The sequence below is a fragment of the Muntiacus reevesi genome, chromosome 1, assembly GCF_963930625.1.
Source record: "Muntiacus reevesi chromosome 1, mMunRee1.1, whole genome shotgun sequence".
Lineage (NCBI taxonomy): Eukaryota > Metazoa > Chordata > Mammalia > Artiodactyla > Cervidae > Muntiacus > Muntiacus reevesi.
Genome location: NC_089249.1, coordinates 115933027 through 115953792, shown reverse-complemented (window position 1 = coordinate 115953792; position 20766 = coordinate 115933027). Strand labels below are relative to the sequence as shown.

Sequence of the window (20766 nt, the reverse complement as noted above, 5' to 3'; positions counted from 1 at the left end):
CTGTCCATCACCAGCTCCCGGAGCTTGCTCAAACTCTTGTCCATTGAATCGGTGATGCCATCCAACCATCTTATCCTCTGTTGATATTTGAGCAAACTCCGGGAGATAGTGAAGGACAGGGACGCCTGGTGTGCTGCAGTCCATGGGGTCGCAGAGTCAGACATCACTTAGCAACTGAACAACAATAATACTGACAGGTAAAAGGTTAGATCTTCAGTTTGGATGGCGATTTAATCAGTTCAGTAATATTAATAAATTATATACTCCTCACCATCTTGAATCCTCACTTTTCTCCTTTTCTACCTTATATTGCCATCTCCATTAAACTGTTTAATGTATAGCCTCAGCCCCCTGCTCCTCTCTTGCTTCTTAACCCTACTAAACCCATCCAAATCTGTATTAAATCTGTTTCTGCACCTAAACAACGATGCTAACTTGTCTCACTACCATGAAGTGAGCCAAAACTAAATTTCCTTAGTCTGGTGGTTCTGAAACTTGAGAGTGTATTAGAGTCTCAGAATCATTGGATGAACTTGTACATGAGCCGTATCAATCAGATTGCTCGTTTTGTTTTTTGATTTTTTGTTTTTGTTTTGATATTGGTTTGTATGAGTTCTTTGTTTATTTTAGATACTCTTTCTCTGATGCGTGGTTTGCACACACTTTCTCCCGTTCCATAGGTTGCCTTTCATTTTGTTAATTTTCTCTTGCTGAGCAGTAGCTTTTTGGTTAATGTAGTCTCACTCACTTACTTGGCTTTTGTAGCTTGCGCTTTTGGTATCATATCTAAAAAAAATCATTGCTCAGACCAGTGTCAGGAAACTTAGTTTACATCCTTAATCTATCTTGAGTTAATTTTTGTTAATGGTGTCAGAGATTCAGTTTCCCTTTTTTGCACGTGGTTGTCCAGTTTTCCTAGCACGCTGTGTTGAAGGGGCTCTCTTTTCCCCGTTGAGTGTTCTTGGATCTCTTGTCAAATATTAATTGATTATAAATGTGGCGGGGGGCATATTTCTGGACTCTGTACTGTGCTATGTCCACTTTTATGCAAGTACCGTGCTGTTTTAATTAGCTATGTAGTATAGTTTAAGATGAGCAAGTGTGAATGAATGCCTTTGGCTTTCTTCTTTCTCAAGATTACTTTGGTCATTCAAGTTTCCTTTTGTGGCTCCAAACAAATTTTTTGGATTATTTTTTTCTATTTCTGTGGAAAATATCATTGGAATTGTGATGGAGACTGCACTGAATCTATAGATAACTTTGAGTAATACAGATGTTGTATATAGAAACACAACTGATTTTTATATGTTGATTTTACATCCTGTAACTTGACTGAATTTGTTGATTAATTCTAATTTTTTTTGGTTCAGTCTTTAGGGTTTTCTTTATATAATATCATGTAATCTGCAAATAACGACAGTTTTACTCCCTTCTTTCCAATTTGGATGCCTTTTCATTTCTTGCTCAACATTTTTCTCACTCCAGTTTTGATTGCTTGCTGACTTTGCTGTAGCTTTATTTGCTTATACATTGGAGCCAGAAATACTGTCTTTATGTCAAAGCAATCAGTTTGTCCTCCAGCATCAAAACACATTGCCATTATTAAGTTGAACATAAGTTTAAGTGATGGGTTTGCATCTAGGAACTGTGTTGTATACCCCACCCAGAAGTGTGTGTGTGTGTGTGTGTGTGTGTGTGTGTGTGTGTAAACATCTGTGTCTCAAGTTTTTTAAGTATTAGGATCACTTAGCAAAAACACCTGTGAAAGGCATGTGAAATTGAGACCAGCTGAGAGACAATTCACTTGGTTCCCTTATCATGTTCACTCTGAAAAATTGATTTATTAAGAGATGGAGTAAAATAAGAGACAAACTGGTAGCAAAATTTACTTTTCTTTCTCTCTACATGCCAAGTAAATATTTGTATAAATGAAATATGTGCTTGATGTTGCCAAGGAAATATAATTATGTAATTTGTGAAACACCTCTCTTCTCTTCAGATAATCAGCACTGTGTATCTCCTAGGCATGAGCACACATAAACAGAAAGAAATCCAAGCTATCAAGATCACCATCTTGGCACTGGGCTTTCAAGGGCAGTTTAAGTGTTCCCATTTTCACTGACTTTTTAGATCTTGCCTTTTCCCCCCACCCACTTTCTATTCAGTTCTACTCTATTCACTTGCTTGTCATCCTAATCAGATCTCTGACCTGAAATCATTGCCTGCTTGTGACCTTAGTATTACCACTTTTCCCTGTTTTTAGAAGCACAATAGTAATATTTAAAAATTTCAGTATTCTACCATATATGATTGCATTTAATCCCCAAGCCTATCCCTGTGAAGTTGGCCGAGTGAAGTAAGTTGCCCCAGCTCACAGCTGCTAAGTGGCAGAGCCGGAACCTTGACCCCTTCTTTGCCCAATGTGGTTTTTTTTCTGTATGCTACAAACCTTTTAAGTTGGTTTTAAATTAGACCAGTCAATAGTCAACTCCCCCTGAAAGTAAGATGAAGACAGAATAAAATTAAAACTCCCCTTTCCCTTCCCCCAGGAATGCTACCTCCCTCAGTGGTATTACATACTTCTTCTTGCATTATATCAGGAGAAATGTAATATCACAATTTTTCCACTAAGTTTGATCACTTGTCTAAGTTGATGACCATGCGATCTCTCTTTGGGAAGATATATTTTTCCTTTATAACTAACAGACAATCTGAGACAATACATTTTTTTCCAAACACCCTTCCTCCTAATACTTATCTGAATAACTTATTACATTGGGAGTTGCAGAATAACTTTCCAACGCTAGTATTGCATCAACATGCGGTAACTGCCATTCCTGTTAAGCTTTCCCTTTATCCTCCTAACCTCAGTTTAAAAAAAAGAAATTGAGTATTGTGTGGGTTTTTGAAGTCATTGTATTATAATCCATTGCTATTACTATTTTTTTTCTTGGATGCTTCAGTTGTCCCCAGATTTGAACCCACTGGTGTTTGAGTACCTCCATGATTTCTTGTGCTATGAGATGGTCCCGTCCCACTTTATGCATTCCCTGCAAAACCTGGAATTAGCCCTTTTTATGAGAAAGAATATTTAGAAACTTAAACTTAAAATCTGCTGTTGTGAAGCCATGATATCTAGTTCCTTTTAGTTGATATAGAAATAAACCCCTTTCAAAATTGTGAGTCTGTGCTGATTTAAATGGAGCATCTCAGGATTCTTTATCAACTTTTCATTTCATGTTTTTATGTCTCTTCTGCCATCATAACCCTCATTTTTTTAAGAGTCTGTATTTATGTTTCAGTTTCATACTAGAAAGCATTATTTTTCACTTGTTTTAGAAAAACTTGTTCAGTTTACCAAAGTGATCATTATATTTGAAAACTAACAAGGAGGGACTTCCCTGGAGATCCAGTGGTTAAGACTCATTGCTTCCACTGCAGAAGGCACAGGTTTGATCCTTGGTCAGGGAACTAAGATCCCACATGCCATGCCACATGGCAAAAAAAAAAAAAAACCGATATGAAAGCTTAAAAGCTTCATGTCACTACCTTCAGTGCCTCAATGGGAAATAGGCAAACACATCAATGGTCCTGAAAAAATCCAACTTTTAGGTAATTGTTACAGTTCCTAATATTCTGTTTTCTTTTTCACTGTTTATACAAAGTCATCACACTCACAAATTTATTTCTCCTAGTATACAGATTCATATTTTAGATTCTCAGTGGAATCCAGTATTTTTGACATTGATAGGATTATGCTGAATTATAGTATTTGCTGCTTCATGCTTTTTATATTTCAGTGAGCCGTTTTTGAGTTGCTGGTTTACTTTGTGAAATATGGATACAATACAAAAAAAAAATAATGAAAAATGCGAACTAACCAAGATTAAACACTATGCATATGAAAAATACCTTATTGCCTTATCTGATTGGCACAGTCTATGTAGTATGCATGCAATATTTAAGAATGCAGTTATTAACAAGAGTTAGGTTTCTATGGAAATAGTAACTACTTTTATCTTTTATAAATTTAAAATTGTGTGAAAAAACCTTAATCCCAGTAATTTTATCTGTGGCCCCCAAACTGCTTGTAAACCACTTAGTAGACTTCCAGGGATTTCCAGCATCTAAACACTGTAAAAAAAAAAAAAAAAAAAAAAGTCATAGCTTTTTCTAATCCACCATCCTGGGCTCATCAAACCCCGGACTTTTCTGGCTAAAGTAAATAAATTGCAATTTGATTTCTAAAGAACCCCTGATGCCTCCTTGGTACCTGCTTTTCCTTTACACACTGATAACTACTGCCTCACTATTCCTTCAAGTTGTGTTATAGTCAAGTTAGAATAGGTAAGAAATAAATGCCAAAATGGCCTTTTAAATGTTGTTGTTTGAGGCCGATGCTCCAAATTGGAGACCTTTGAAACGAGGCCTATGAAGAAAACCGCAGTCTAAATTAAAGTGTGCATTAACTGAACTAGAAATTACTTCTAGTTTAGTTAATAAAACTATATAAGTTAAAAATAATGCATATATATATATATATGTATGTATTTCTTTATTCTGTGTTGTGTGTTTTCCATGTTGAGATGTCCAAGCCTAGAATTCGGGAAGAGGCCTGGGCTAGAGAGGTTTACAGTGGGAATGAGGGGTGATCTTTCAAGAAGTTTGGCTATGAAGAGAAGAAAGTACCAAGGAGCAAAACGTTTAGGACCCAGAAGAGACTGCAATGTGTTTAAATGTTGATGGGAGGGCACAAGCCAGCCAAACTGGTTGTCATCCACACTGAATCCAGGCAGTAGGAGGCCACCTGGTTTGATTATTGGTGATCATTTCCAGTCTTCCCAGAGATGAGCCTAAACCCAATGTTAATCAATCTTAATGTTGATCTCAATGTTAATCATCTTCCAGATTCTGCTAAGGGAAAACAATCTTTCTCTGACCACTCACTCTCAACATAGAATTAATCAAATTCTCACTTGTATCCCCACCATAACCTGCAAAATACTCTCCATGCTGTATTGCATTTATTTGTGTACATGACTTTTCTCGATAAGTTGTGTTTTATTCAGCTTAGATGCCAAGGGCACAGCTCTGTTGCTGAGGTGCTGTAGCATTCAATAAAGAGTAATAGCCTTTTATTAAGTAATAACATTCATTTAAAAAATCAGGCCTTTTGTGTTACCCTGTGGAATCTTCACAACAAACCTGTGAAAAATGCTCAGTAGTCTCAGTTTGTAAGTAAGAAACCTGAGACTTAAGAAAGCTAAGTAACTTGTGCAAAGTCACACAGTAAGTGGAAGAGTCAGGACTCCAACCCAGTCTTTTAGCAAGATTCATGCTCTTAAGCTCCTTATAGTCAGTGGGTGATTGAACAAGTGAATGACTGGATGGGTATAAACGACTTCAAAGGGATAAAATTCCCATAAATGAACTACCACACCACTTTTATTTTTTTTATTTTTTATTTATTTTTTTTGTTTGTTTAATTTTTTTTATTAGTTGGAGGCTAATAACTTCACAACATTTCAGTGCGTTTTGTCATACATTGATATGAATCAGCCACAGAGTTACACGTATTCCCCATCCCGATCTCCCCTCCCACCTCCCTCTCCACCCGATTCCTCTGGGTCTTCCCAGTGCACCAGGCCTGAGCACTTGACTCATGCATCTCACCTGGGCTGGTGATCTGTTTCACTATAGATAATATACATGCTGTTCTTTTGAAACATCCCACCCTCACCTTCTCCCACAGAGTTCAAAAGTCTGTTTTGTACTTCTGTGTCTCTTTTTCTGTTTTGCATATAGGATTATCGTTACCATCTTTCTAAATTACATATATTTGCATTAGTATACTGTATTGGTCTTTATCTTTCTGGCTTACTTCACTCTGTATAATGGGCTCCAGTTTCATCCATCTCATTAGAAATGATTCAAATGAGTTCTTTTTAACGGCTGAGTAATAATTCCATGGTGTATATGTACCACCACTTCCTTTTCCATTCATCTGCTGATGGGCATCTAGGTTGCTTCCATGTCCTGGCTATTATAAACAGTGCTGCGATGAACATTGGGGTGCACGTGTCTCTTTCAGATCTGGTTTCCTTAGTGTGTATGCCCAGAAGTGGGATTGCTGGGTCATATGGCAGTTCTATTTCCAGTTTTTTAAGAAATCTCCACACTGTTTTCCATAGTGGCTGTACTAGTTTGCATCCCCACCAACAGTGTAAGAGGGTTCCCTTTTCTCCACACCCTCTCCAACATTTATTGCTTGTAGACTTTTGGATAGCAACCATCCTGACTTGCGTGTAATGGTACCTCATTGAGGTTTTGATTTGCATTTCTCTGATAATGAATGATGTTGAGCATCTTTTCATGTGTTTGTTAGCCATTTGTATGTCTTCTTTGGAGAAATGTCTGTTTAGTTCTTTGGCCCATTTTTTGATTGGGTCATTTATTTTTCTGGAATTGAGCTTCAGGAGTTGCTTGTATATTTTTGAGATTAATCCTTTGTCTGTTGCTTCATTTGCTATTATTTTCTTTCAATCTGAGGGCTGTCTTTTCACCTTACTTATAGTTTCCGTTGTTGTGCAAAAGCTTTTAAGTTTCATTAGGTCCCATTTGTTTAGTTTTGATTTTATTTCCAATATTCTGGGAGGTGGGTCACAGAGGATCTTGCTGTGATTTATGTCGGAGAGTGTTTTGCCTATGTTCTCCTCTAGGAGTTTTATAGTTTCTGGTCTTGCATTTAGATCTTTAATCCATTTTGAGTTTATTTTTGTGTATGGTGTTAGAAAGTGTTCTAGTTTCATTCTTTTACAAGTGGTTGACCAGTTTTCCCAGCACCACTTGTTAAAGAGGTTGTCTTTTTTCCATTGTATATCCTTGCCTCCTTTGTTAAAGATAAGGTGTCCATAGGTTCGTGAATTTATCTCTGGGCTTTCTATTCTGTTCCATTGATCTATATTTCTGTCTTTGTGCCAGTACCATACTGTCTTGATGACTGTGGCTTTGTAGTATAGTCTGAAGTCAGGCAGGTTGATTCCTCCAGTTCCATTCTTCTTTCTCAAGATTACTTTGGCTATTCGAGGTTTTTTGTATTTCCATACAAATTGTGAAATTATTTGTTCTAGTTCTGTGAAAAATACTGTTGGTAGCTTGATAGGTATTGCATTGAATCTATAGATTGCTTTGGGTAGAATAGCCATTTTGACAATATTGATTCTTCCAATCCGTGAACACGGTATGTTTCTCCATCCGTTTGTGTCCTCTTTGATTTCTTTCATCAGTGTTTTATAGTTTTCTATGTATAGGTCTTTTGTTTCTTTAGGTAGATATACTCCTAAGTATTTTATTCTTTTTGTTGCAATGGTGAATGGTATTGTTTCCTTAATTTCTCTTTCTGTTTTTTCATTGTTAGTATATAGGAATGCAAGGGATTTCTGTGTGTTAATTTTATATCCTGCAACTTTACTATATTCATTGATTAGCTCTAGTAATTTTCTGGAAGAGTCTTTAGGGTTTTCTATGTAGAGGATCGTGTCATCTGCAAACAGCGAGAGTTTCACTTCTTCTTTTCCTATCTGGATTCCTTTTACTTCTTTTTCTGCTCTGATTGCTGTGGCCAAAACTTCAAACACTAATGCCCACCAAGTCAAACAAAAGAGGAGATCGGGAATCTACCTGAAAAAGAATTTAGAATAATAATAATAAAAATGATCCAAAATCTCACCACACCACTTCTAAAACATAACACATACTCAGAATGTCTAGCTGCTTAACAAATGCTTTTTGTTAGGGAAAAGAAAAAAAAGGGAACAGTTGCAAAACTGAAATTAAGGGTAAATTGTTAACCACTAGAGGCTTCTTGCTTGCTTTCTTATTCTTTCTTGGTAGAATACAAAAAGGGTTAACATCCATCCTATCTTTGTTCATCTTTGTATACATTGCTCCAAGAGCTTACTGATACTGAAAAGACCAGCTCTTCATGGGAAAAGAAAGTGTCTTTTGCTTTAAAACTGTTACCTGCAAAACAATAAGGCCGTATAGCAGAAAACTATATTCAATGTTGTGAGATAAGCCATAATGGAAAAGAATATGTATACATAGTATGTATGTATATCATATAAGATTATGTATACATAAAATAAATGTATACATATATATATATAACTGAATTTGCTGTGCAGCAGCAATTAATGCAATATTATAAATTAACTATGCATCAATAAAATACAAAAATAAATTTTTTTAAAATAGCACTATTGCCTGAAATGACCACACAAACCTATTTGTCCTCTCCTACTTCAGACGTAAGGTTGATTACATCTGTAACTGTCTTAGAGCCACCAAGAGCAGTATACGAAGCCCTTGCTGGTAGTATGTGCTGAGTATGACTGCCGCTCATGGTCCCCAAGGCCACCAGCCTAGGCCTGTTGGTCCTGCTGGCATTGTGTCAACCCATCCCATGACTGAAATAACATGAGGATGTCATGATCTCAAATTTGAGATCTTAATTTATATCTAAATTAATTAATATCTAAAATATAAACTTCAAGAAATTCTGGGATTTTTGGTTTGTTTTTGGTGGGTAGTTTTGCTTTCTAGCCTCTGCTATTCAGGGAAGTATGCTAGAAGGAAGTTAGTTAAGTGAAAGTGAAAGTCACTAAATCATGTCTGACTCTTTGAAACCCCATGGACTATATAGTCCATGGAATTCTTATCATTGCATAATAATTACACTATATTCTACAGATTGAACTTTACTTAAATCATTCTGAAAGTGCCCTTTGTTCCCCTTCCCCCATTTTTTTTTAAATTTCAGCATTCTGAATTGTTTCTTTAGGTTTAATCTAAAGGCAATTGTAAGAAAATAACCCAAAGAATTCACCTTTATTTCAAGTTGCTTCTTCAGACAATACAAGGTAGGCTTTTACCAAACCCGCTCATTATTTCCTCTGAATCATTTCCAGGGCCATTTTCATAGTAAGAGTTGAAACTTTCTCTTTTTAAGTAAATTACTCTGTTCTAGAAATTTGCATAGAATGAGAAAAGAAACCTAAAAAGATTAGTGCCTAACTATTTGATCTATAAATGAATCGTTTTAGTCGTAAGTATATACTCCAGTGTGGTTTCCTATCCCAAAACACAAATCAACCCTCTTTATTAAATTCAACCAATTTTTCTTATTGAGGTATAATTGAAAAATGTCATTATATTTCATTATAATATCATTATATCATTATAGTTTCAGGTATATGACATAATGACTTGGTATTTGTTTTTTTGTTTTTTTTTTTAATTTTTTTTTTTATTAGTTGGAGGCTAATTACTTCACAACATTTCAGTGGGTTTTGTCATACATTGACATGAATCAGCCATAGAGTTACACGTATTCCCCATCCCGATCCCCCCTCCCATGACTTTGTATTTGTATAGGATTGGCCAAAAGGTTCATTCAAGAAATTGTGTTGTAAAGTTATCACCACAATAATTCTAGTTAACATCTGTCACAATACATAGTTACAAAATTATTTTTCTTATGATGAGAACTTTTAAGACCTATTTTCTTAGCAACTTTCAAATAAGCTATACTCACCACCTGTATTTTGTTTACATCCCCATGAGTTATTTTTTAATAGAGTATAAGTGCTTTACAGTGTTGTTCATTTCTGCTATCCAACAGTGACCTAATTTTATGAGTTTATACCCTTTGATCACCTTGAGCCATTTCTCCCATTCTCCCCACCCAAGCACCAATTTGTTCTTTGTGAAGTCATTTTGGTTTTTGTTTTTAGATACCATGTATGAGGTTGAACAGTGTTTGTCTGACTTATTTCACTTAGTATAATGTCCTCAGGGTCCATCCATGTTGTCACAAATGGCTGAAGAATATTCCATTGTATCTATATACCACATCTTCTTTATCTGTTCAACCATCAGTGGACACTAAGGTCATTTCCAGAGCTTGGCTATTGTAAATAACGCTGAAATGAACATGGAGGTGCATGTATCTTGAGTTAGTTGTTTCATTTTCTTCAGATAAATACCCAGAAGTAGAATTGCTAGATCATGTAGTAGTTCTGTTGTATTTTTTAAGGAATCTCTATACTGTTTTCCATAGTGGCTATACCAATTTACATTCCCACTGGTAATTCATAAGGATTCCCTTTTCTTCACAGCGTTAACACTTACTTATCATCTTTCTAATAACAGCATCTAATAGTTGTGAAGTTATACCTCACCGTGGTTTGGATTCATGTTTCCATGATGATTATAGTGATGTGGAGCACCTTTTCATGTACCTGTTTGGCATCTGTATATCGTCTTTGGAAAAACATCTATTCAGATCCTTTGCCTATTTTTTAATTGAATTGTTTGGGAGAGAGGTTGCTTTTGTTTTGGTATTGAGTTGTGTGAGTCTCTGTATTAACTCCTTATCAGAGATATGATTTACAAATAGTTTCTCCCATTCTGTAGGCTGCATTTTCATTTTGTTGTTTCCTTGGCTGTGCAGAAGTGACTTGACCTCACCAGTGATGTGAACATTTCCCCCAATGATGTTCTTACTGTCAAGTGAAGGAGTTATAGTAGGTCATTCATTTTTAACCTTCCTTTCAAAATCTCCAACACATAACCAAGTCAGAGCAGAAGCAGGTTGGGGGCCCAGGTCATCACACAGTAGAGGCCTGTCTTCCATCAAAGCCCCCAGCCTACATAGTTTGATGTCCATGCTACTGCAAGACCCTTAACGAAATGCCTTTTAGAGTTGTCATTCAACAACCACCATCTCCAATATGATGGCAGACTCAAAAGTCATAGAGCTAAACTGTGGTGTAAGAGCCAAAATCCAAGTCCCAATTTTTTCTGAAGAACCTCTGCTCACACGGACAAATTAGGAGCGAGAGGAGCTGTTCAAATACCAGATATTTGTTGGGCCACAGCAATGCAGCAGGATGTTGAAAGTTCTGAGTCCTTTTCTGATATTTCATCGTTAAAGAAATGAAACTGATTTCTGCATGTTAATCTTGTATCCCACTTCAACATCCTAAGATAAACGATAATGGTATTTTTAAAATGTTTATATATGTATAACTGAATCACTGTGGCTATACAGATTTACACAACATTGTAAATCTTTACTTAAGTTAAAAAAAAAAAAAGGAATGATGACCTAAACAAACGAAGAAAAACCCAAACCAAATAATGGCTGTACCATCCTTAGGTTGTTGCAGGTCAGAAAGACTATGAGGTTATGGTACTCTGCATTAGTTTTATGGTCACTTTTCCCCTTCTCTTTCCCCAAGTATGAGCTTGAGCCTCCCAGAATGGCAGCTAAATGTCCCCCAGGTCAGAGAAATGCCAGTAAGGATGATGAATGAAGTTTGTGCTTTTGAGAGACGCTGGTGCCCTGATGGCCTGGAGATCAGCTGAATGGTGGTTTCACAGTGACACCTTGAGATCTTGAGATCCTGTTGAAAGAAGTATGTATGTGTAATATCTGAGAGGGGGACAGCAAAGTGTTTAGGAGGCCAGGGAATCTCTTAGTAGCTCCACAATTGGCAGATGAGATTAAAACTCCAGCAACAGGAAAAGTCAGGGCCATTGACAATTGGAAATATTGGCATGGGGCAGAGAGGCCTCTTGGCTGGATTAGGACCAGATGGGTAACAGGCTGACCCCTCCCAGCTGTTCATCTTGATAATTAAAGTAAATCTTGCACCTGTGATACAAAATTAGCTCAGAAACCAAAGACAACCCTGGGTAAAGTACATTTGTTGCTCTGAACACAAAGGCTTACTATCAAGAGGCATTTAGTTTAAGCAGCATTTCATTTAGACAAAGAGATAAAAGAACAGTTTCTAGCTATTAACTCTTTGTCACCTGAGCTGATTTAAAAATAATTCAAACCTCACTCTGAGGAACTTTCCCCAGGGCCAGAAACAAATACTACATTGAATAATTCTGTTCATTTATAAACCAAAGAGAAATCTATTTGAAAGCTACAACTAAAATCAACCCTGAAGCAGCATCCTATGTATTACAACTTAAAGGTTTTGTAGAAAAGAGCACTGGATTGAGAGACCACCAGACCTGAGTTAGTCCGCTCTGCTAAGCAAACTTGGACACAACTTTTGGTTTTTCTGTGCTTCTCTCAACTACAAAATAGGGAGATTAGACCAGAGTAAACTCAGATTCCATGAAATTCATAATCAAGTCCTTGAATGAGATTAACAGCAGACTGCCAATTATTGTGGCTTTCAGTTAAGTCTTTAAATACCCAAAGGGAAGGGGCCACAGTAAACATGTTTTCAACTGTTCAGACGCTGGCATGCACTTTACCTGCATTGTTCATAGAAATGGCTTGCACAGCTAATATTCCTAAATTGCTGAAATGTAGGTCCCGAACAGAAGGTTGCTTCAACTTCTACATCTCTCAATGAGGTGGAGAGCTTTTGCCACCTCGAGGTTAAGACTCTAAGTGCCGTTCTCTAAAAATGCAAATACACCTGCTACAGTTTACCCTTTAAAATCAGTTTCATTGAGCCACGTTTTTGAAATATATTTTTTAAAAAGACCAAGTTGTTGACATAGCCGAGTAGCAGAAGCTAGATCCCTTTTCTTTTTGCTTACCTGCATTTTTTTTAGTTGTTTAATGGCATCCAGTCCCATCACTTCATGGCAAATAGATGGGAAAACAGTGGATGACTACTTTTTAGGGCTCCAAAATCACTGCAGATGGTGACTGCAGCCATGAAATTAAAAGATGCTTACTCCTTGGAAGGAAAGTTATGACCAACCTAGATAGCATATTAAAAAGCAGAGACATTACATTGCCAACAAAGGTCCGTCCAGTCAAGGCTATGGTATTTCCAGTAGTCATGTATGGATGTGAGTTGGATTCTAAAGAAAGCTGAGAGCCGAAGAATTGCTTTTGAACTGTGGTGTTGGAGAAGACTCTTGAGAGTCCCTTGGACTGCAAGGAGATCCAACAAGTTCATCCTAAAGGAGATCAGTTCTGAGTGTTCATTGGAAGGACTGATGTTGAAGTTGAAACTCCAAAACTTTGGCCACCTGGTGTGAAGAGCTGACTCATTTTAAAAGACCCTGATGCTGGGAAAGATTGAGGGCAGGAGGGGAAAGGGACAACAGAGGATGAGATGGTTGGATGGCATCACCAACTCAATGGACATGAGTTTGAGTAAACTCCAGGAGTTGGTGATGGACAGGGAGGCTGGGCGTGCTGCAGTCCATGGGGTTGCAAAGAGTCAGACACCACTGAGCGACTGGACTGAATACATTTTTTTAGTCAGGAAAATGAAAAGACTAAACAAATCCTATTACTATACCCAAACTGCAGCTTTATTTTAAAAATAAAGTATAACAGCTAGAAAGAAAATAAATACCAAAATGCTGGTGACTATTTCTGGGTGGCTCATTCTGGTGTTTTCATTATGCATTTTCCAAATTTCTGTAATGCATTACAGAAATACATTACACTAACCTTTGATAACTGCAAAAATAACTTTTAAAAAGATCTACTTATCTGGTTGCAGCTTGCAGAATGTCATTACTGAACAGTAGTTTTGTGGTCAATCACTAGAAACTGGAGTATTAGAGGAGGGAGGCTACTGCCCTCAATCTACACTTGGAAAGGAGGAGATGTGTGGTGCTGGGGACCAAACGTGATGCCCAGGGAGACTAACCTAGGATTTCTTTTCTTCCTAGGTCCCACTCTGGGTGAGATAGGCTCTACGTGCCTGGAGTCTACATTTCATCACTATCCTTGCAATCCTTTATTTGGGTTATAGTGTTCTTGTGTCGATTTGTCTAGTATTCTCCCACAGCTGTGAGTAGTGCTATGTCAATGTCCTACATTTTGTGCAAAGGAGAAATATCATTTGTCTTCATCATCAGATACCTTTCCCCTTCCATTGTCAACAGAAGTATGACGAGGGAGGTCTGATCTTCTAATAGGGAAAGTTCCTTCCTGGACCAGGGCTGGAATTTGCTCACCAAGACCACAACAGGAGACTGTCTTTTAAATCTAGTTAGTATTGAGAAGTGAAGTGTTAGTCACTCACTCGTGTCTGACTGTGTGTGACCCCATGGACTGGAGCCCACCAGGTTCCTCTGTCCGTGGAATTCTCCAGGCAAGAATACTGGAGTGGATAGCCACTGCCTTCTCCAGGGGATCTTCCATACCCAGGGACTGACCCTGGTCTGCTGCACGGCGGGCGGATTCTTTACTGTCTGAGCCACCAGGGAAGCCCAACCTAGCGTTAGCCTCTTTACAGACGTGTAAGAACCATGAGACCTATTGGAAGCAGTACAGTTTACAGAGACGTTTGGCATGGATTCAAGACCGTGGTACAAACTACCTAACTAGCAAAAGGACAAATGTTGTTGGTCTTTGCTTACACTGCCTAGCAGTCAAGAAACCTTAAATTAGTGTTCATCAAAGAGTGACAAGCAAAACATCTTCACATCACAACCACCGAGGGGGAAGGTGCTTGATAAAAAAAATTCCTGGACATCCTTAGGCCCAATAGTTTCCATTTTAAATACTGTTTAAGACTATGAGTATCCAAAATGTAAAAATAACAAAGAACTATAGATATGCAGATTCTATAGACTGAAATGTAAACATCTGAAAATTGAAATCTGTCTCTACTAATTACTTACTAGCATCATATTCCACTCAATTAGCTCACTGAGAAAAAACACATACTTACACATTCTTACATTTCTAAAGCCAGTGCCTTTCAAGGCACTGTTTAATCACTTCTTGCTTATTAATATACAAGTATTAAAATATCACACACATACCCTCTTTCAAACCACAAACTAAATATGTTCAACAGTGGTTCCTCAAAAGCCTATTATTTCCACAACTTTATTAAAATAAGGAAATTAAATATATATGAAAAAAGTAATGGAAAACAAGGACCTCTATCAGTTTTATTAGCTGCAATATGCATTATATGTAATTATATATATAAACATAATTATAACAAAAACTTTACTTTTGAAAAATGTTTTATTCAAGAATTTCAAATATCTTCCAAAATACAGTTTCCTAGATTGCTACAAAAGAAAGCAAGTTTAATATGAAATTTAAATCATTAAATATGTTTCACTAGTATATACATACAGAATGCCAAGCAATTTATATTTAGCCCTGGAATGCGTACCATGTCTTTCGTTCTTCCTTATTAAAGGCTCAATCCAGCACTTGGTATATAGGCTATGTACAACAGGCAAAGTTCAGTGTTCACAGGAATTTCACATTAGCTTCCTCAACTTAGAGCTGTGGTAGTTTGTCCACAGGGGTGTCAAATTTGAAGTCTGTAGGAAACAGATCTGGGGCCCGCGGATAGATTAATCTGTACGACTGTCTGATCGTAACATCAGCAACACCAGCAATATCTCCAATCTCTAAAAGACAAATATCAAAGCATTAAGAATAACTTCCATCCTACCTCCCTTCTACCTGCATTCTAACTTTGGGAACTGGTAGTATAAAATGTCTAAGTGAAAAAGAAAACAAAAGTATTTTTAACAGTTAAAAAGTAGAAAGTAGGGCTACAGTAACAACAATAATGGCCTCAATACCTATTATCTCAAAGGGTTGTTGTTATTAACATTAAAAAGTTTACTATATGTAAAACATCTGAACAGTTCAGGGCATAGCAGAATGTGTGGTAACTATTATATTGCTCACTGTATTTAGAACCGACTTCTTCACAGTAAATTTTTTTGAGGATCACAGAAGTCATCCACGAATACACTCTTGTAAAGAAATTCACTTTATTATTTCTGTGTTTTAACGTTCCTCTATATCTCCCCTAGCAAACCTCTATTAAGAGGTTCTTATAAGGTTAAAACCAAATAGGATCACACTATATTTTTCTCCAAACTCTTTTTTCTATTTAACACATCTGAGATCAAAGAGTATATGTTACAGCATGATGTATATGGTTTTCACAATTATAAACACTTACTGGAGCATATATATTGAGCTCATTGAGCTATTTCTATAGTCTATTAAAGAATCCAAGGATCTGCACTTACCAAACTCAAGTGTCACTTTTTTCTTTTTTTAAATGAAGTCCCAAAGGACTGCCACATGACAATTATTTGGTTAGTTATACATCATCAAAATAGATTTTTTAAACACATCCTTTAATACAACCTCATTTTATCTTTTCAGAGCCAGTTCGAATTGGTGAGATTTTATGGCTTCGAAGCATGGATGTGGCCATCAGTAAATAATTTTAAATTTCCTTACCTTATGTTACATTATATTTTTCTGGACATAAATACCAATGAATGTCAACTAGCTATATATGTCTATCAACTAGCTGCTGAGCAGGGAAAGAAAGGACCTTATATTTCAAGAAAACTCTTCATGTGAAACACAAACAAAGTGTCAGGATGATTAGAACAAACTTTACAACTATTAATAGGAATGAAGGTAAGGACAATCTGCCCAGCCACAACTTCTCAATTTTTCCAGAAGACTAAAAATTTTCTTGGCAAGTACAAGTGGAGCCCAAAGGGAATGGATAATGGCACATTTAAATAACTAATGGCTGGCTTCTTTTGTCTAATCATTCTTCTATATAATTTATTACTTTTTATTAACATAGGAACATACAGCCTAAGCTGAGGTAAAAGGCTATTCTGAATAGGGTATTAAAAAGTTATTGCAGCAAGTAATTTCACTACCTCACTTTTAAATTTAGAACTGACTGCTCCTTTTTCTTTATAAAACTTTTTGAGGATCATAGAAGTAATTAATTAGTGAATGCTGTGTGTTGTGCTGGAGGAGAAAATGGCAACCCACTCCACTACTCTCCCCTGAAAAATTCCATGGGCAGAGGAGCCTGGTGGGCTACAATCAAAAGGGCCGCAGAGAGTCAGACACGACTGAGTGACTGAGCAGAGCACGGCACACAGCTTCTCTTTATGAATCTTTTTGAGGATCATAGAAGTAATTAATAAATATATGCTTGTAAAGAAATTCACTTAATATTTGTCTCAAAGTTCTACAACAGTAAATTAAAAAATAGTTGAAGGCTGAACAGTATTTTCATGAAGAAACTGTGAACAGCATACAAAAGAATGGGAATAGATTTCACAGAAAGGTAAAACCTGATGGTCAGCACACATTTATAGTGTGCCTATCTGCAGGGTACCATGCCAGCTCCAGAGAAACAGAGCATGGCTGCCTCCTATCAAGATTTAAAAGGTAAGTTTTGAGGTGGGAAAAAACAAGACTATTCCAAATAGCCAGAAATATTTAGGGGGTACAAATAAAAACAACTTCTAAAAATGAAAAAAATGTAAGAACTAAAATTACTTAATTCAAATGAAGAAAAAAGTTAAGTACATGGGGTTATGCCTGCAAATATTTATGAGCCACTTAAAAGCAAAATATTGTATTTTGTTAAGTTTTGATGCTAAGGAACTAACTACCTCTTAAACATGGGCTCTGGATATTTACTGTCACACCTCAGAGAACTGCAGGTTCAGTTCCAGACCCCTAAAATAAAGCCAATATTGCAATAAAGCCAAACACATGAATTTTTTGGTTTTTTAGTACATAATAAAAAATTATGTTTACACTGTAGTTTATTAAGTGTGCAAAATAATTTTGTCTAAAAAAAGAATGCACATACCTTAATTTAAAAATATTACTAAAAAACAAAAATGTTAACCATCATCTGAAAAACAATTGCCATAAATCTTCCATTTGTTAAAAAAAAAAAAAATGCAGTGTCTGTGAAGTACAACAGAATGAGGTATGGCTGTACCTGCTTCATAACTTAAAATGGAAATACAGTCACATACTACAGCCTTCACAATTTCATCAATACTCTTCCTGATGAAGAATCTTACCTTTTTGGGTCCGTTTCTCAGCTGATGCCTGTGAGGCCATGTAAATAGCAGCTGCTGCCACAGATATCGGGCTCCTTCCAGGAACCAAGTCCAACTCCACAGCTTTACGGGCTATATGTGTCGCTGCCATCTGTACTTGCTTAGGAAGACAAAGGTTGGAACAAAACCTGGACATGAAGTCCCCAGTTGTAATCAAATCCACACTGGTTTCTAAAGCTTTCAGAATAAGTTTAAAACATCGACCAATTTCTTTCTTAGAAATTCGTGATACAGCACATATTTCTAAAAGACAAAAAAAGTTTAAATAAATAAAATCCACATAGACCATGTATTCACCTTAAAATCTATCATTTTTTATTATACTGCAAAATTCTATCCTGCCTTAAAGATCAATCTAATTCTCTCAGTGATACTTCTCACAAAACTAATTTAATATTTCTCAATTAATTTAAATGTTTACAACACCTTTTTAAAAAAAACCTAATTGTAGGTCTTAATATTTCAAAATATTAACTTCTCTGAAGTTTCAATTCATGCAAGTTTCTTCAATCAATCAAAAATTTCTTTATATGTATTAATCTGTTGTAAGGGGTATATCAAGAAAATGAAAGAAAATATTCAAACTAAAGAATGCCTCTCAAGTTACACAATGCCATACATACATGCAATCCCTGCAATTACAGACAATAGCAAAATGTGATCAAGTATTTGACCCTGTTGTTCTAAAATTTCAACTAAGAATAAATTTAACAGAAGTCTTAGTTTTAGTTGTAAGAACCACTGCCTCTTCAGTCTGACACAAGAAAACATATAAAATATTCCTGGATGAATGAAGGGTAATTATAGTCTTAAGCTAAAATGTACATGTATCACAGCAACACTGAGTAAGCTGTCATGTTTTCACGCGTAAACTGAAAACTACATGAAAAATATTAGTTCTCTCAAAGCCTTCAACCAAACTGTGAAAATGAAAACTGTAACTCAAGAGAAAAAATTTCATTGATTCTAAGGCTTGACTCTCTCACCTGTAGAGACCTGTGCTGGAAGCAGAAACTTTGCTGTACATCCAGTGTACAGACTTGCAACAAAGGATTCTGAGGCCAGGCCTCAATGCTCACAAATACAGTCAGAAGACCTTACTAGCAAAGAACACAGGGCTTACATGGACTAACATGACTTTACATGGGAAAACAGCCTGAAAAGATCATGATCAATATGATCATAGAATTTTTGTCAAGGAACAAAATAAGGTGGTGTTTAGAAAGATGCTTAAGTGGATTACTGTATGTAACCAGGAAGCTTAATTTACTAAGCATCCAAGCTGCTTGACGTTGGCCTGTCACTTTAATATGAAATAGATTGACATTTATATCTAAACAATTAAAAACTTACCTTTAAATGTTCTAGGAACCCCTTCCTGTCTGCAGGCAATATAAAGACAAGCAGAAGCTATGGCATCATTGGCTCTCCCCTTTAGGCTCTTCTGTTCATACACTTGCTTGAATAGGTTATTTGTTCGATCCTTCAAAGCAGAGAAAAGTTAAAAGTCGCTCAGTCGTGTCTGACTCTTTGCAACCCCATGGACTATACAGTCCATGGAATTCTCCAGGCCAGAATACTGGAGTGGGTAGCCTTTCCATTCTTCAGCAGATCCTCCCAACCCAGGGATCGAACCCAGGTCTCCCACATTGCAGGTGGATTCTTTACCAGCTGAGCCATGAGGGAAGTCCTCAAAGCAGAAAAGCTAAGTTTAATGAATTCTAGGCTATTTAATTAACCATAATAGCAAAATTTCATGTGTTCACTAAAATTATGCTAAGTCAAAGCCAACACAGTTTACAGAATATAGACAAGAACTTACAACTATATTTCGAGGGAGGTTGATTCTGTCTGCCATGGTAGTGATTTCTTTAAATGCGTTCATCATTGCCCGATCAGAACTACTCATGGTTCTCCTATTCTGGTACTTAGAATTACCAAATTCATCAAAACTTGCAGCTCCTGTACCCTATAAAACAAAGTTTTATAACTTATGCAAAAAAAACCTCTGAAAACCTGAATGAACAATTATTCTAAGAAAACAACGTGCACAATCTGACTCCATATTGCCTAAGAAATCTACCCTGAGCAACCTCTATTCCTCAAAAGAAAAAAAACCAGGTTAAGGTAGTTTTAAAGAGTTTTTCTAGCAAATATTTTAAATGAAAAATATTATTAGAGAATTAATAACATAAACCATGAAATTTCAAGACCTAGGAGAAAAATCACAGTTATCTCCAAAAGGTGTTTAAAAAAGGAAAGCAAACAAATATCCTAAGTCCAGACCCAGCACATTAATGGAGAAACATTAGCAGCATTACCACTAAAAGTCAGAAGACAAAAATGCCTCCTGTCACTACCATTTTCTAACACTGTACTAGAAAAACTAGCCAATATGATGTAATTATAACTGTAAAATGTAATTATATAACAATTATATTAATTAGTGTAATTATATTAAAAATTCAGCAGGAAAGAGATGAGAAGTACAAATCTGAGACCAAACTGATAAACTATCTTCAGGTAATATCTTTGTAAATACCTAGAATTATTCAAGAAAATCATTCAAACTGTAATGAATTCATCAGAGTGGCAAGGTCAAAATCAACAAACAGAAATCAACAGCCTACATACGTGTAATCAATCAGAACATGCAAGAAAAACCTGCAATTACAACAGCAACAAAAAAGATAAAATATCTAGATTAACTTAGAAAGAAAACTTTAAAACACCCACTGAAGGACAGATATGACTTAAGGAAATGCATACTATATTTCTGCATAAGATTTTTTCATTAAGAAGTCAGTTTTCCCTGAGCGAATTTTA

The 20766-nt window shown here is 36.3% G+C and overlaps 1 protein-coding gene across 1 annotated transcript in view; it reads right to left on the bottom strand.

Annotated features, from left to right (window-relative positions):
• Positions 1-15018: 15018 nt before the first annotated feature.
• Positions 15019-20766, bottom strand: part of GTF2B (general transcription factor IIB) — a 31500-nt gene continuing 25752 nt past the window's right edge. Inside the window, exons 4-7 of the mRNA XM_065909569.1 lie at positions 19763-19909; positions 19294-19423; positions 17902-18183; positions 15019-15435 (exon numbers count right to left, since the gene is read on the bottom strand). Coding sequence (XP_065765641.1) covers positions 15302-15435; positions 17902-18183; positions 19294-19423; positions 19763-19909 — 693 coding nt within the window. The 3' untranslated portion in view covers positions 15019-15301. The remainder of the gene's footprint in view (positions 15436-17901; positions 18184-19293; positions 19424-19762; positions 19910-20766) is intronic.